At 32.5% G+C, this 15851-nt stretch overlaps 2 protein-coding genes, 1 non-coding gene and 1 pseudogene across 4 annotated transcripts; 3 read left to right on the top strand and 1 right to left on the bottom strand.

Moving 5' to 3' along the window:
* Positions 1-47: 47 nt before the first annotated feature.
* Positions 48-2067, top strand: LOC105141728 (notchless protein homolog). Of its 2 annotated transcripts, XM_011049059.1 has the most exons (3): positions 48-272; positions 583-671; positions 1314-2067. In XM_011049059.1, exons 1-3 carry the CDS (start codon positions 257-259, stop codon positions 1653-1655), a joined length of 447 nt encoding a protein of 148 aa, XP_011047361.1. In that variant the 5' UTR covers positions 48-256; the 3' UTR covers positions 1656-2067. The 2 variants fall into 2 exon arrangements, 1 of the variants encoding a protein (XP_011047361.1); XR_845442.1 differs by lacking the exon at positions 1314-2067 and having other exon boundaries at positions 544-668.
* Positions 1940-5020, top strand: LOC105141729 (notchless protein homolog; annotated as a pseudogene).
* A 1933-nt stretch (positions 5021-6953) lies between these two features.
* LOC105141727 (phospholipase A1-Igamma1, chloroplastic-like) lies at positions 6954-8796 on the bottom strand. The gene has a single exon (XM_011049058.1). The coding sequence runs from the start codon at positions 8678-8680 to the stop codon at positions 7109-7111; it is 1572 nt and encodes a 523-aa protein (XP_011047360.1). The 5' UTR covers positions 8681-8796; the 3' UTR covers positions 6954-7108.
* Positions 8797-13674: 4878 nt separating this feature from the next.
* On the top strand, positions 13675-13748 carry TRNAR-UCG (transfer RNA arginine (anticodon UCG)). Its single transcript has one exon. It is a non-coding gene; the product is annotated as a tRNA-Arg (tRNA).
* The last annotated feature ends 2103 nt before the right edge of the window (positions 13749-15851 follow it).

The raw sequence follows: 15851 nt of genomic DNA, 5'->3' as shown, positions 1-15851 counted from the left end.
CCCTCCCCCCCCCCCCCCCCCCCCCCCCCCACTATATATATGATCTGTTTTCATCGTTTTGTTTGGTCGAATTACCAGCACCCCAGGTTAGTAGTGTTAAATTGTTTTTCTTACATGTTCTGCCTTTTCTTTTTATGTCACTCCAGGTCATGCAGAAGCTGTACTTTCAGTTGCCTTTAGTCTGGATGGGCGACAGTTGGCCAGTGGCTCTGGGGACACCACTGTTCGTCTATGGGATCTGAACACCCAGACACCGATGTTTACATGTACAGGTTGATAATCTAAGCCATCTCTCTTTTTCATCCTGCTTGCGCTTAGTAGTTGAAGTTGCTGCTTAAGAATACAAAAAAAGACAGTGCCGTGACAAATTCAAATTTGTTTCTTTCTGGAAACACTTTCATATTTATTTATTTTTCTGAGCGGTCAGAGTAAGTTATTTGTTGTTCATGTTGATGATACATGATATCTCAGATTGATTATCTTAATAAAATGAACCAACCTTTATACTTATTGCATTGATCATATATGAACTTCTTGATGCAGGACATAAGAATTAGATGCTTTGTATTGCATGGTCACCAGATGGTAAGCATCTTGTGAGTGAGAGCAAGGCTGGAGAGCTTCAGTGTTGGGATCCTCAGGCAGGAAAGCCATCAGGGAATCTGCTTGTGCTAAAGTCTCTATTTATTAGAATGGCTGGTGGTTCGTATCCCACTTGAGTTGCTTGTCAATGTCAATTTTGACATACTCTTGAAACATTTAGGTGCAAGTCATTTCACCTTACAGTTTCAAATACTATGCTCTTGTATTGTACTTCTCTTGGGTGGGTCTTATAGTTTAGTTACAATATTTACCCGAAGGGTCATGCTCCTTTTATTCGTTTCTGTTTCCAGTTGCTTCATCAGTTTGGTAATTTACCTTTTTCTGATGGATGTATCTAACTTATTAGATACATGGCTAAAATAATGAAATCTTGAGTATATATTATGATGCTTTTGTCCCCTGACTTGCCAAGAGTTTTTCCTATTGTGGTGTTAGAGATTACTTCATTTGAAATCTTGGAAAAATGTTACTACGAAACAACTGCTGGGCTTTTCTTTTTCTTGTATTTTTTTACTATTAAAAGTAATTGTTTCGACTTTAAGTTTGACTTCTTGACAAAGTTAATTGTGGGCCTACAACATCTAATCAGCTTGATATTTCCCTATTAAATTTGTAACGATTTTGCAATTATGCTGCAATTTCTGGTGTTCAATTGATGTGCTAACAAAAATTTGTCTAGTCACTAATATTTGCAATTCACCTTGTCTCAGGTCCACAAAAAATGGATCACTGGCATCTCTTGGGAACCAGTTCACTTGAATGCTACATGTCGTCGCTTTGTTAGTGCTAGCAAAGATGGTGATGCACGCATATGGGACATAACATTAAGGAAATCAATTATTTGTCTCAGTGGCCACACACTTGCAATAACTTGTGTGAAATGGGGTGGGGATGGAGTGATATATACTGGGTTCGTGTGCTTTTCTGTTCCACAATTGTGTGAAATATTCATCGGACAACCTCCATTCCTATTCTTATCTAAGAGCTTGAAATTTACAAAGGGAAGGTCTTCGGCTGATCCACCCAAGAATCCTGGTTTACATTATAGCTGATCAGTACCTGAGAGAACAGAGGACTGGAATAAATTGACACTTAAACTACTGGATGTAGATGACTTTGTCCCAACTATTGTCCAGAACCTACTGGAAGCTGATCATATAAACAAGTGAGATAAATCCAATCACTAGAGAATTGTGTTTAATTTACTTTTAAAAATTAGAAGATTCCACAGTCCATAACAAAATTGACTGAATTTCTTTCCTTCCATAAACAAGAAGTGGATGGTGGATGGGGATCCTTTCTCGAAGATTAGCTGGCACTATCGGCCTTTACACTTTTCTTACCATCACAGATTACTCTTTTGACTGATATCTGGTCTCAGAAAATCAAATGCTGTCAAACTGCGGTTCATATCCATTGCTCTTGCATTAGCTATATATTTCACCTGTCTTCATCTCAATGGTCCAGCTAGATATCTGGTCTCAGAAAATCAAATGCTGTGAAACTGGGGTTCATATCCATTGCTCTTGCATTAGCTCTATATTTCACCTGTCTTCATCTCAATGGTGCAGCTCCCAGGATTGTACCATTAAAGTGTGGGAAACTTCACAAGGGAAGTTGATTCGTGAATTAAAGGTAATTGTATGCACATATTTTGTTTATTTGACAGTGATTTTAGCACTGTTTTTTCTTACCACATTTATATTGTAGAGTTTTGCTTGTTTTCTGTGGAAAATAATATTCCTTGCTATATTTACCAAGTAGATTTTAGGTTTCCAATTGACAATCTCAAACTTCAATTGTTGGTTTGTAACTGTTTTTCCTCTCTTAATGACCTCCCCCTTGGGCATATGGTTCTTGTTTTAGGGTCACGGGCATTGGGTTAACTCTCTTGCATTGAGCACTGAATATGTTCTTCGCACAGGAGCTTTTGATCATAGAGGAAAAACATATTCTTTTCCAGAGGAAATGAAGAAGGTAAAGTTACTATTTGCTTCAGTTGTTGCATTGTGATGAAGATGGCTCTAGACATTTATCATCTATGAATTAGCATAATATTCGAGGGATATGAGCATGGCTTTTGTAATGTAATTTCAGATTTTTAAATCGTCATCAGTTAACAAGTGTTCTCCCTTGTGGTAGCTGTTGGTTGTAAATATTCAAGTACTATGTATGCAGTAGTTGACTGGTCAATGATCTTTGTGTAGTTCTGGAATATCCAAGTACTATGTATGCAGTAGTTGAATGGTCAATGATCTTTGCGTAGTTCTGGAATATTCAAGTACTATGTATGCAGTAGTTGAATGGTCAATGGATCTTTGCGTAGTTCTGGAACTCTGTTGATTTGTACCTTGAAGCTGGGCTCTTACTCATTTACTCATAGAGGGATACGACCATCTGAATATGAATGGGAGAAAAAAGGCTGAGGTTTCTTTTTTGGGAGACTCTTTTGGGCCTGGTCTTCAATCCCAACATATACCTGTAACCTTTTTCTTTTTTTATCTGATATCATATACTCAAATTTAAAAATATTCTATTGCTGAAGCATATATAGAATATTTTACCATCTGTCTGTCAAGGAAAACATTTGAGTTTATGGGAGAGGGGATTTATCCTGCTGTTTGCTTAATTTATCTGCTCCTAGTTCTAGGCAATTTAACATGAGAAATGCAAGACACTTGTTTTATTTTTCCCCTTTGTTTTGCTCAATGGAATGTTATAATTGAGCTAGAGCTGCAAATTTAGGATGTTCCATGATTTCCAGAAAACTGCAGCAAAATGAAAAAAAAAAAGCATCAATTTCGAGCATTTAAAGTTTTCTGTGTTACATTGTGCTTTTTTACTAAAGAGTGATTAGGATTCTGTCTATATGGAACTGATTATTCCGACCTATTTATAAATGTTATAGGTTGCTCTGGTAAGGTACAATAAAATGAAGGGCGGTGCTCCTGAAAGACTAGTTTCAGGTTCTGATGATTTCACCATGTTCCTCTGGGAACCAGCTGTCAGCAAACACCCTAAAGCTCGTATGACAGGCCATGAACAGGTACAAGAGATATGAATGATTTTCTGTTTTGCTTGCCATCCTTGTTCTTGATCCTTGTTTTTTGGGAGTGCAATGTTAAGAGCTAATTTTTAACATTTCTGTGAATCTTGCAAATTCTGCCGGTCAAGTGTTATTTTTTGAGCTGAAATATTGAACTACTCTTTGGTTGATGCAGCTTGTAAATCATGTATACTTCTCACCTGATGGGCATTGGGTGGCTAGTGCATCATTTGACAGTCTGTGAAGCTTTGGAATGGCATCACTGGAAAATGTGTTGCTGCTTTTCGAGGCCATGATGGACCTGTTTATCAGATCAGGTTTGATTTGTTTCAATCACTTTGGACCACCCATACTCTTATTTTTTACAGTGGTTCTCATTATAATTGCATGATTCCCCGCCAGCTGGTCTGCAGACAGCAAGCTTCTTTTAAGTGGGAGCAAGGACTCTACACTGAAGGTATTTCTACTAACTGTAAACCTTTTCTTTTGGTGATTGGGGTTTCGAAAGCACTGCTGGGTTATTTAGTGGGCTCATATGTGATGCATGCCTAGGTTCTCATTTCTAACGACAATATTGTACAGAGATCTCCATTTTTAAAGTTTCTTCTTTCGGTTCCTCTCATAGTGAATCGCCTTTGGTGAGTGTGGTTATTCTTTAATCATTAACTGATCTTCAGTAAATTAGGGAAATGCAGTTCTCATGAACAATGCGCGTGATTTGTGCCAAAGTGTGTTATTCTGCAAGTGTGCTTTCTTTGGTTGCCTACCCTTCTCTCTATTCCTCTGACTTGATAATTTACTTTATTTTTCAGATTTGGGATGTACGAACACAGAAATTGAAGCAAGATCTTCCTGGCCATGCAGATGAGTTATATTCTACTCTAGAAATTGGACCCTTTGATGCATATCTATTTTGACATGATGACACTGATATTTCAGTCCTGATTCTTTGTGGTAAGGTATTTGCTGTTGATTGGAGTCCAGATGGTGAGAAAGTAGCCTCTGGTGGTAAAGATAGAGTATTGAAATTATGGATGGGCTCGATTAACTGACGGGGAGAAAGTTGCAGGGAGACATGGTTGAAACTTTAAATGATGTAATGGTTTGGCAGTCAACAATCTATTTGGTAATTACCCGAATATATGCAGCAAGTGGTATGTACAATCATACGAGAACAAGCAATTGAAGAATCAGCTATGAGAAGATTGGTCTTTCACCTTGTTACTGTAATTTTTCAGACATTCGTCACAAGTATCACAGAGGTAAAAACTTGGATTTTCGCATGTCTATCACCATTTTCTGGTCGCACAAACTCACCTGGATGTGATGAATCTGAGTAGAGGTAAAAACTTGGGTAAAGCTATTATTTTGTGAAAAAATTTGCTAGTTTTTCTCTTCTTTTCTTTCTCTTCTTATCGTCATCAAGGCATAGTTTTTCTCTTCTTTTCTTTCTCTTCTTCTCTGTCTCTTTCTGTTGTTTTTGTTTGTATCATCATCAAGGCCAAGATATCGACTACAGTTGATGATCCACCTTGACATGCTGTGAATGTCAAAGACTCAAAAAAAAATGCTATTCATTTTCCTGACAGCAACAACACTATCTCGAATCTATATCATTGAAATATAGTGGAAACTTGTGTTAGTATACTACGCTTATATATATGTTGTTGCTTGCCTTGCTCTTTCCCTAGTCTTTCTTCCATGTGCAGAACATCTGTTATCCACTGAAGTAAAAATACGGAAGATATTTCTACTCTAGCAGGTTTATTAAGCTAGGCGTTCATTGTCTGTGCTGCTAAATGTGGACGAATGGCAGGCCAAGTGGCCAACAAATAAGGGGGGCGTTATAATGTTTGAAGATTCAAGAGTTGGTGTTAGCTAGTGCAAAAAAAACATAACGTGGACCTTTCGTGAGCCTTTAGAAATATAGTTATATTCACATTTTAAAAAAATTTATTATTTTTATTAAAATTAATTTTTTTATATGTTTTGGATTGTTTTGATGTACCGGTCTTAAAAATAATTTTTAAAAATAAAAAAATATTATTTTAATATATTTTAACACAAAAAATATTTTGATAAATAATCATAATCACCCTCAAACAGCCCGTGAGGATAAGCTCACTGAAATTCTAATTGAATTTCTGAATTTTGTAGGTAAAACATGAAGAACTTGTATCTTTTATTGAATCAAAGTGATATCTGCATAAGCCTACAACTTAGGCCGAAAAGAGCTTGGATGGCATTCGGATTGTTCAGCTTCTGCTTTGGCTTCAGTTCAAGCCTTTTGTAAATCAATGGCAAATAAACTCGGAACTTACCATTTTAATATAAAAGCTAAAAAATGCAGGGAAAGCACTAAAATTCTCCTCACAGAACATTGTAATTCTCCTGGAAAAACACTATGAATTGTTATAAGCACAGTGAATTATTATAGTGCCTTTCCATTTTATTTGAATATCGAAGAGATGTTGATTTCTTTTTGTGTCGAGAGACGTAAAAGATTAGAAGCGGAGAAACGCAGCCAATAATGCTCAGCCAAATTCCAACTCGTGATTAACGAGTACAAGAGAGAATAATGACAACACGACGTTTCCAGTAGAAAAAAATTCAAGAGTAAAAAATAAATCAAAGCAGTTACAACTTCTTCGAGACGATTTAAAAATGAATAAATAAATTTGACGCCTTTATACATATGAACAGAAGAATTGGACCTGTGATTTTGGTCAGTGCGAAATCTAAAATGGGCGAGAGCGACCATGTTTCGGTGGTGTTTCGACACCAAGTGGAGAAGGGATGTCTTCGGACTGTCGGCCAGGTTTAACCCATCTACCATATTTGTTCAGCACGAGTCCCTTGTATGGAAAGTCGTACCAAAACTCTGGTATTCTTAGATCCTCTATCAGCATGTCACTACCCTTGTTCACCAATGCCAGGTCTCTCCTAGCATTCCATCTATGCTTTGATGTGCTGCTCAAAAACCCATCTATCAGGTGAAGATATAGCTCCAGATTATGACACCCTGACAAGTCAGATTCATGCTTCAAGTATGGTGATGTAAACGCATCAAGCTTCAACTGAGTCCCTACATGCCTATAAACCCAGTTCAACTTTCCAGTTAATCCATGAAACTTGTTAAGCATCCTGTTCAACAGGCCAGGCAGTTTCGGGACTATATCTTGCTTAACAACAACGCGTAGGCTCCTGACTCCTAGCCGTAAAAGATTAGAAGCGGAGAAACGCAGCCAATAATGCTCAGCCAAATTCCAACTCGTGATTAACGAGTACAAGAGAGAATAATGACAACACGACGTTTCCAGTAGAAAAAAATTCAAGTGTAAAAAATAAATCAAAGCAGTTACAACTTCTTCGAGACGAGTTAAAAATAAATAAATAAATTTGACGCCTTTATACATATGAACAGAAGAATTGGACCTGTGATTTTGGACAGTGCGAAATCTAAAATGGGCGAGGGCGACCATGTTTCGGTGGTGTTTCGACACCAAGTGGAGAAGGGATGTCTTCGGACTGTCGGCCAGGTTTAACCCATCTACCATATTTGTTCAGCACGAGTCCCTTGTATGGAAAGTCGTACCAAAACTCTGGTATTCTTAGATCCTCTATCAGCATGTCACTACCCTTGTTCACCAATGCCAGGTCTCTCCTAGCATTCCATCTATGCTTTGATGTTCTGCTCAAAAACCCATCTATCAGGTGAAGATATAGCTCCAGATTATGACACCCTGACAAGTCAGATTCATGCTTCAAGTATGGTGATGTAAACGCATCAAGCTTCAACTGAGTCCCTACATGCCTATAAACCCAGTTCAACTTTCCAGTTAATCCATGAAACTTGTTAAGCATCCTGTTCAACAGGCCAGGCAGTTTCGGGACTATATCTTGCTTAACAACAACGCGTAGGCTCCTGACTCCTAGCTCGTTGAGCTTCTCCTTGAAGGCGATGTTTCCGACCCTTGGTGCGCCAAAAGAAATGACGCTAACAAACAGATCCGGAATGACAGTCTTTGCCTCATAAGCATTTAGGAGTGCTAATGCTCCTCCTAAGCTATGGCCTGTAACCGTCAAGCTGACCTCTTCACCCTTTCCTCTATAAAAATTCACCAGTCTTACCACTTCTTGCATAACTTGCTCAGAGGCACTTAACTTGTTATACCTGGTGGACTCATCCTTGGATTTGTAAATGCCGAGGAACCCTTCTTGAACCTTCACATTTGTGTTGTCAATAAGCTCTAGACCTGTCCTGAGGTCTGAAAACCACTCTGATGGTGAGATGGTGCCCCGCCATGCGACCATTATGTCTCTACGGCCGATTCTATGCGACTCTTCTTTCCTGCTTACAGCAACATAACCCATCCAATTGGAATCTTTGCTCCACATAGCGTGTGACCTCTTTAACCATTGAGGCACATCGACATGGGACAAGGCATAAATGTACCTTTTCACCTTGTAACCATGCTTGGTGAGGCCTGACGTTTCGAAAATCTTATGTCGGTTGTACCTACAACTCCCACAATACTCCGATAAAGGATCAAAGTCGAAGGCATCATAAGTGGCTTCAGCAAATTCTCCATATTTGAGAATTTCTCGTCGAAGATTCGGGTGGAGAGGGTCAAGAAGGTTGTCCCAATTACTTGAGCCATGGATTTCTTGCCACATTGCTGATATATTCTGCTTGGGAGACATTGTAGGTGTCATGTGATCTCCTAGGTCTACAAAATCCAATGCTGTATACGGCACATGGAAGAGATGAGAAAGTGTTTTGTTGGGATGGCAGGCCTTTTTCTTTGATTTGTTATCTTTAAGGGGCTTTACATCTGACTCTTGATGGATTCGGTTAGTGGATTTGTTATCTTTATGGGATGGCAGACCAGAGGGACGTTTCTTGATGTGGCCATTGACTGCCTTCTTGATAGCCTGCCATGTGATATTAAGCTTCAACTTCCACGCTCTTCTGGTTTTCTTTGACCTTGTTTTCTTTGTTATGACTTGTGTTAATGGTGACATCTCCATGGTGGTTCACTGGTTGTAGAATTCCTGAAAAGCTTGTGATTTGAATCAAAGAAAGCCAAATTCTTAGGAAGGAAAGCGTAAAGTGTTTGTCAGGGTGTTGATGATATCTAGAGAGGGGCTTATATATACACACAGCATTGATGAACATAGGCAAGAAATAGCACATCATTGTTACGGCTCACCTGCTTCGAAGAAGCTCATCATACGAAGTCACGGGACCATCAATAAAGTTGACTTGTTCCTTTTTCATTTTTTCTGACGAGTAAATTATATAACCTCTAGAAGAAATATGAAATTACAATCCTCCTTGAAGATTTCTAAATTATGATTTTTAATTTTTTTTTATCATTTTGATTGCTGAAAAGTATTTTAAAAAAAATTTTTTAAAAAAAAATAAATTTTGAAAAAATAAATTAGTTTTTGATATTTAGTAGTATAGTGAAAAATAAGTTAAATTTTTTTTCTTTAATTATGTCATATAAAATGAGCTGAAAAATAATTTATTAATATTTTATTTTTTTAAGTTTATTAAAATAATGAGAAGCAAATCTCACAAATTAAAAAGTTGAATGAGAATGAAATTGAAAAAAATTTAAGTTTATAAATTATCTCAGATAAAATAAATAATAATAAAAATAATAAAGATCAAATCTATAAAATAAAAAAAATTAAAGATAAAAAAATTAAAATAATAATATTAACATTTCATAAATTATTTAAAATAAAATAAGTAACTATCAAAAAATAAGGATCAAATTTAATAGATAAAATATTTCAATAAGAAAAAAAAATAACAATAATAAAAATGAGAATTAAAGTTAATATAAGAATTAATTTTTAAGAGATGAAATTGAATAATAAATATTCAAAACAAAATATATATAACAATCAAAAGTTCAAGAACTAAATTTGATATAATCAGGAAATAATATAATAATTCTAAATTTTTCAAAACTTTCAGAAAATATTTTCTTCCCAAAGTTTTTTTTAATAACTAACTTTTTTAATATCAAATAAATATAAAAAAAATATAAAAAATAATTTTTCAAATTTTTTTTATAAAAAAAACAAACATGCCTTTTGATGATATACTTCATGAGTCAAGTTTCTCAATACTATCTCGATTTTGTTGACTAAGTTAATGTAAGAAAAATTACAAAGACCTGGTCTGAAGAAAAAATATTTATAATTTATATTTTCGCTATGGTTTTAGTCATAGCTTGGATGTCTCTATCTTCCACCTGGTCCAACAATTTGGTATAGTTGATTTTTTCACGTATAGGGATTTGAAAATCAAAGCTAGAGCATGCATGCTCTGACCACTCCCCCGGTTGCCTGCTTTTTTTTTTAATTTATATAGGTTTTCGGATCAATTTACACGTACTATGATTAATTTCTATAATACACTAAACATTCTGTAAATTCAATAAACAGGTAAAGCACCGTAGAAATAACAGGTATGCATAGCAAGATTCAAACTCATATACATAGAAAAAAAACAAGTTTTTTTTATTGCTAGGCTAGAACTTGACTCGCTATGATTTTTGGTTCCTGAAGTCGTAGAAGAATGTGGATTTTAATGTAGATTTCTCACATTCAACTCCTGGTGCAAGTTACCCCGACTATAGATTCCGACTTCCTCTGAGCCTGGGGAACCTGAAGTTTTGACGAGTTCCAAAGTCAAGCAATTCGTGAAGCCTTGAGCTTTATGCAGCAAGATTTGAGTTCAAAAACCACTCCATTAAAATAAACAAGGCAGATCATCAGTTGATATGTACTCTGTCTACTGACTATTTCCTGATGAGAAATGGATTTGAAACGCAAATTCAGTTCGTGATGCATGGTTTCTTCAGAATGCATTTATTACGATACCATTCACTGTGCTACTGACCACACATTTCAAAAGATAAGAACTGAACAGTTGTTTTGTTTGGTCTTCTTTTAATGATGATCTGGTTCAGAAGTATTAAAAGATTTACCAATGTTTGTTCTAAGTGTGCATTTAATTCTAACTTCTGTCTATTCATTTCTTTCAAATGACTTTCATATGTCAATTCTAATTTAGTTGTTTCCCCTCACTGAGTATGAGTAAGCAGCGAATTTCCACCTTAGGAGAGGATCAGAGGCAACACCATCGCTGATGTCTTAGATCAGTGTTTGAACTTGTCTTATATTCCAGATTTGAGAAGATGAGAACATTCAAATTTTGGTAACTAACTATCATACACACACGCAGCAAACTATCAAATAAAATTAGGATATTAGATAAATCTAAAAGTAATTAAAAATTTATTAAATGAAAATCTTATATTTTTTAGCTTTGAACATTTTTAAAAAAAAGCTAGGTTATTATAAATTTCAAGTTATCCAATATTTCGGCTTCTAATAATAAGTCACAAGAACCACTCATAAGAAATCTCCTAAATTTTTACTTGGAAGAAAGTGATTGTTATATCCGGAATATTTGCTCTAATTTTGTGTTCATATAGTTTTTCTATATAATAGACAATTATTATTTTTTCACTTATTAAATAATAGGCTTAACTTTATATTTATTAAGAATTTTAAAAACTTTATAAATAGAAAAATATGTATTTTCTCCTTAAATAATATTCATATATTGTTTTAGAATAGTTTTATAAATTTAATTAATCAAGTCCTTATTTGATTCTTTTAAGTTTAGAAATACAAGTCATATATTACTTATATTTTAGTTCTTAATTTCTAAAATATATTTTAATCAAGTCATATTTAATTAAATCATTTTAGTTTAATTTCTTATTAATAATTCTTAATATGTGTGACCTTTTAGATTCCTAATATATTATCTTAAATATAAACTATAATTCTAATTGAATAGAATTAAATAATTTAATTTATTATCAATTCAACAGTTGATTAATTTATATTTGAAGATCAGATATATTATTTAACAATATATTTTAATCCCTTAAATATTAAAAACGTTATTAGTGGTTTGACTTAATTTTTCGATGATCGATTTTTCAGTTTAATTAATATTTTTTTATCAATAATGTTATGATTTAACATTAAATCAAGAAGGATGTCTATCATGTTAAATCATGGTTATTCTCTATATAATAGTTATTGATCGTTTGAATAAAACTTGAAACTTTTTTCAAATCTTATTTCATATTGGCCAAGAATTTTCAAGTCAATACTATCTAAAAACATATGAAATATTTTTTCTAATTTAACTAAAATGATGAATCCTCTCTTTATTACGCAAATACTTTCATATAATTCATGTTACACTCAATATCTACTTTTTCATTACTTTGATTAAGATAGCATGTAATAAGATTATAGTATAACATTCTCTATATAAAATAATTTAGTGATCTCAAGTCTAAGGATCATCTACACAACCATCATATGAGCCTTCTCATAAACATATATAATCTTTCCATATAAAATTCTCATGCGGGTCAATTAATTGTATATATCTTATGATAAATATCTATATAATAGTTTTAGGTGTTCTTTACACACCCTTAGCTTAGAAAAATAACTGCTTCTTTTTATGAAGAAAATAATATACACTGCCACAAAATCGATAAATATAAACAGAAATACCTTGAAAATTTACCGATGGAAATATTCCTTTGGTATATACTGAATGAATTACAATGGAAAAATAAATAAAACAAAGCAAAAAAAATAATGACATGTCATTTTTAGAAATGAAATTTCTGACAAAATAAATTCCGTCAGTAAATTCCATTGGTAAAATTGTTGGTAAACTATGAACATTGTTCATCATACCAATTACAAAATGGAATTACCGATCAAAAATTATATCAAGATTTTCTAGAGAGCTTCAGAATTGTTTATTTTTCAATTGCACTGTTAATTGTTGTTCTTTATAAATAAAATCACTGACAGATTGAAAAGTTGTTGGTGTTATTTGGTAGTTTTATAAAAATATTTAGTTAATTTAAAATTTTTATTTAAATATTACAGATAAAATCACTAACGGATTGAAAAATCATCGGTTATCATTGACAGTTTCTAAAAAAAATTTATGAAATTAAAAATTGAAATTTAATATTACAAACGAAATTACTAATGAAATAATTAAAAAATATTAATATTTAATTATCTGTCAGAAAAACCATCGCTAACGTGTCCCAATAAAAAGTTTGAATTACAAGAGACGAACTCATTTCTTCTTCTTCTTCTTTTTTCCTATAAGTAAAAAACATCAATATCTATTTCTTTCTATTCTCTTCTCTCCTCATCTCCTTCTCTTTTCCTTCATGCTCAGGAATGTTTTTTTTTTTTATCCTCTTTTTTTTTTTAATTAATATGCTTTACAAAATTTTTACTCCCTCCTTAGTTTCACTTGTTACTGCATTAATGTAAGATTTGTTTTCTTCTTTTTCATGATTTTTTTCACTATATTTATTGTTTTTTTGTTTTTTTCTTAATAATTATATGAATGTTGTTGTGATATTTTTTTTTCATATGAGATCTATTTTTAATTAATTTATTTATATAATTTTTAATTTTTTAGCAACCACAATTTTATTTTTTTATATAAATTTTTTTAGTTGAATTTATTTTTTCATTTTGTTTATTTGTTGCAAATTTATTTGAGTTGATTTTTTTAAGTATTTTAAGTATATATTATAAAGTGTTGATTTATTTCAATTTAATTATTTTATAATTTTTAAAAAATATATTTTTAAATAATTACTGATAAAATTAATGATAATATTTTTTTAAAAAATATACATCCAAAATGAATAACGTAAACTCTGAATCAAAGCAGTGCCATAAATCATCACCTTTCTAGTTTGACAGTTAGGAATAGTAGAACATAAAATCAAGCTATATTTCCTCGTCTAATTTTTTATCATGACTTGCTGTTGCAATGATAAGGCTAGTTAGATTGCATTTCTGGCTAATGATATTGTTTTGAATTCTTGAAAAACCTATAAATCATAATTCTTGAGGAACAAGCCAGCCAAGACCGCATAGCGCAGTGGATTAGCGCGTTTGACTTCGGATCAAAAGGTCGTGGGTTCGACTCCCACTGTGGTCGTATAGTTTTTTTTATTTATAGTGAAATGCATGTACACATTAATTAGCAGGAATTTTGAGTTGTTTCAGACAGCCCTTCTCCTTCAAACTTACAATGGCCGTCTCCAGCGAACAAAAGTGAGCTAGATTCCAGAGTTTCTGCTGGGGGTGTTTAAGATTACGTTACTGTCATTTTATAAAATGTATTAAATTTTTTTATTAATACCAGTATATTAAATTTATATAAAAAAATAAAATTTTACCAACTTTTTTATTTTAACCGCAAACCCAAAAAAGTAAAACTAGAGAGATTCATACATACAAAAATCCGATGTCACATATTTATGCAAACCAAATAGTAGACATTTATAATCTTGAAGGATATATGTAATTTAATTGATTTATTTTTTAAAAATTATTAGTTTAAAGTTATAAATCTAAAAATTATTAGAGATTTATCTTATTACTAATTTTAAAATCTTGAGGAATTAATTAGAATAAACATAAACTAATTTAGATATCTATAATTAATAAAAGAAATATTCGACACTTATGTATTTGCTTATTTCAGCACTTTTTTGTTGCGCTCAATTATGACAATAGTCACGTGATCGACGTCGACTTAAAAAGACATGATGTTTTAATATCAAAATAATTTACAAGATAGTTCTAAAAAACAAAAGTCTGCAATATTAATTACAATTTTAATAATAATTATAAAACAAACCAATGTCATTTTTTATAATGTTCTAGCTAACAAAATATGTAAAAAGTACTTATTATTTATCATTCATTATCATTTAAAATAAAATACTTAGGCTTTGAGTTTTAGCTAGGATTAATGATTAAAATAAAATACTTAGACTTTGAGTTTTAGCTAGGATTAATGATGAGTATTCACGTACTCTAGTTTTTATAATATTTATATGCTATCATGTAAAAAATATAGATATGGAATATCTATTAATCTAATTAGGTTTTACTGTATCTGCATGCTATTTATTGTAGAAATATCATATTTTATGTATCGAATTTTCAATGTTTATTATTATTTAACACAAAATTCACATATAATATATATTTGAAGTATATATACATGTATTGAATAATAAGACCCTAGAAATATGCTTTTCATTTACTCCTGATACAAATAAAATACTAAAGGATGTTTTTACACAATAACAATAGGAGGCAAATGATAAAAAAAAAATGTTTTTGATTTATTATTGATAAACAAACAGCCTATTTATAGGCTAATACATAACTGAAAGCAAACATAAAAATAAATATTATTTAATGTTCAAAACAAACTCTTATTGTCTAGGTAATCAAAAACAAACTTACTTATACCACTAAAGACTAGGACAACTAAACATGGAAATTACTAATTTCGTAAGCAATCCTCCCCTAAACTGGTGTTCCAAACATAACATTCAGTTTAATAAAAGTCAAATTTTAAAGCATTATCTCTCAAATTGAATCATTTGAAATGCAAACATTGAATAGCTTTTTAAGCTTTTAAAATACAAGAACTTGAGAGGTTTGGTTAGCATATCGGAGATTTGGTCTTTACTTCGACATTAAATAAGATTAATGACTCCATCATTCGTGAGATCTCTTCAGAAATGATACTTAACATTTATATATTTGCTTCGACAATGTAATATTGGATTTTTTGAAAACTTTATTATTGAATTGTTATCACAATAAATCTTAATAGGTCCATTCTCCTTGAAATGCAACTCTTTGAAGATTTTTTCTAGCCAAATAACTTGACAAGCACAAGTTGTTACAGCAACAAATTTAGCTTTAGTGGAAGATAATGTGACAATAAGTTATTTCCAAATTGTAGCAACAACAAAGAAGCCCGAATCTGTCTTCCAGCCCGAGCACTGTTCGGTATTTTGGCCATATCTGGAGTTCTAGAAGTCCAAATGAGCTGAATTTTTTACACAAGAAAGCTGAGACAATTGCCTACAACTTTCATGTTTGCAACTGGCTCCAGTTTTGACGTTATCAATGACGTTTTGGGCAGACAAGAGAAGATAAGGATTGTCACCAAGTCAAAAGTTGGCCACCCACTTATCAATTAGTCATCAAATCAATAGTTCTCAATTTTGGCCTA

Source organism: Populus euphratica, unplaced genomic scaffold (genome assembly GCF_000495115.2).
Source record: "Populus euphratica unplaced genomic scaffold, PopEup_1.0 scaffold127.1, whole genome shotgun sequence".
Taxonomy (NCBI): Eukaryota; Viridiplantae; Streptophyta; class Magnoliopsida; order Malpighiales; family Salicaceae; genus Populus; species Populus euphratica.
The sequence above is the reverse complement of the archived record's forward strand: the minus strand, read 5'-3'. Positions and strand labels throughout refer to the sequence as shown.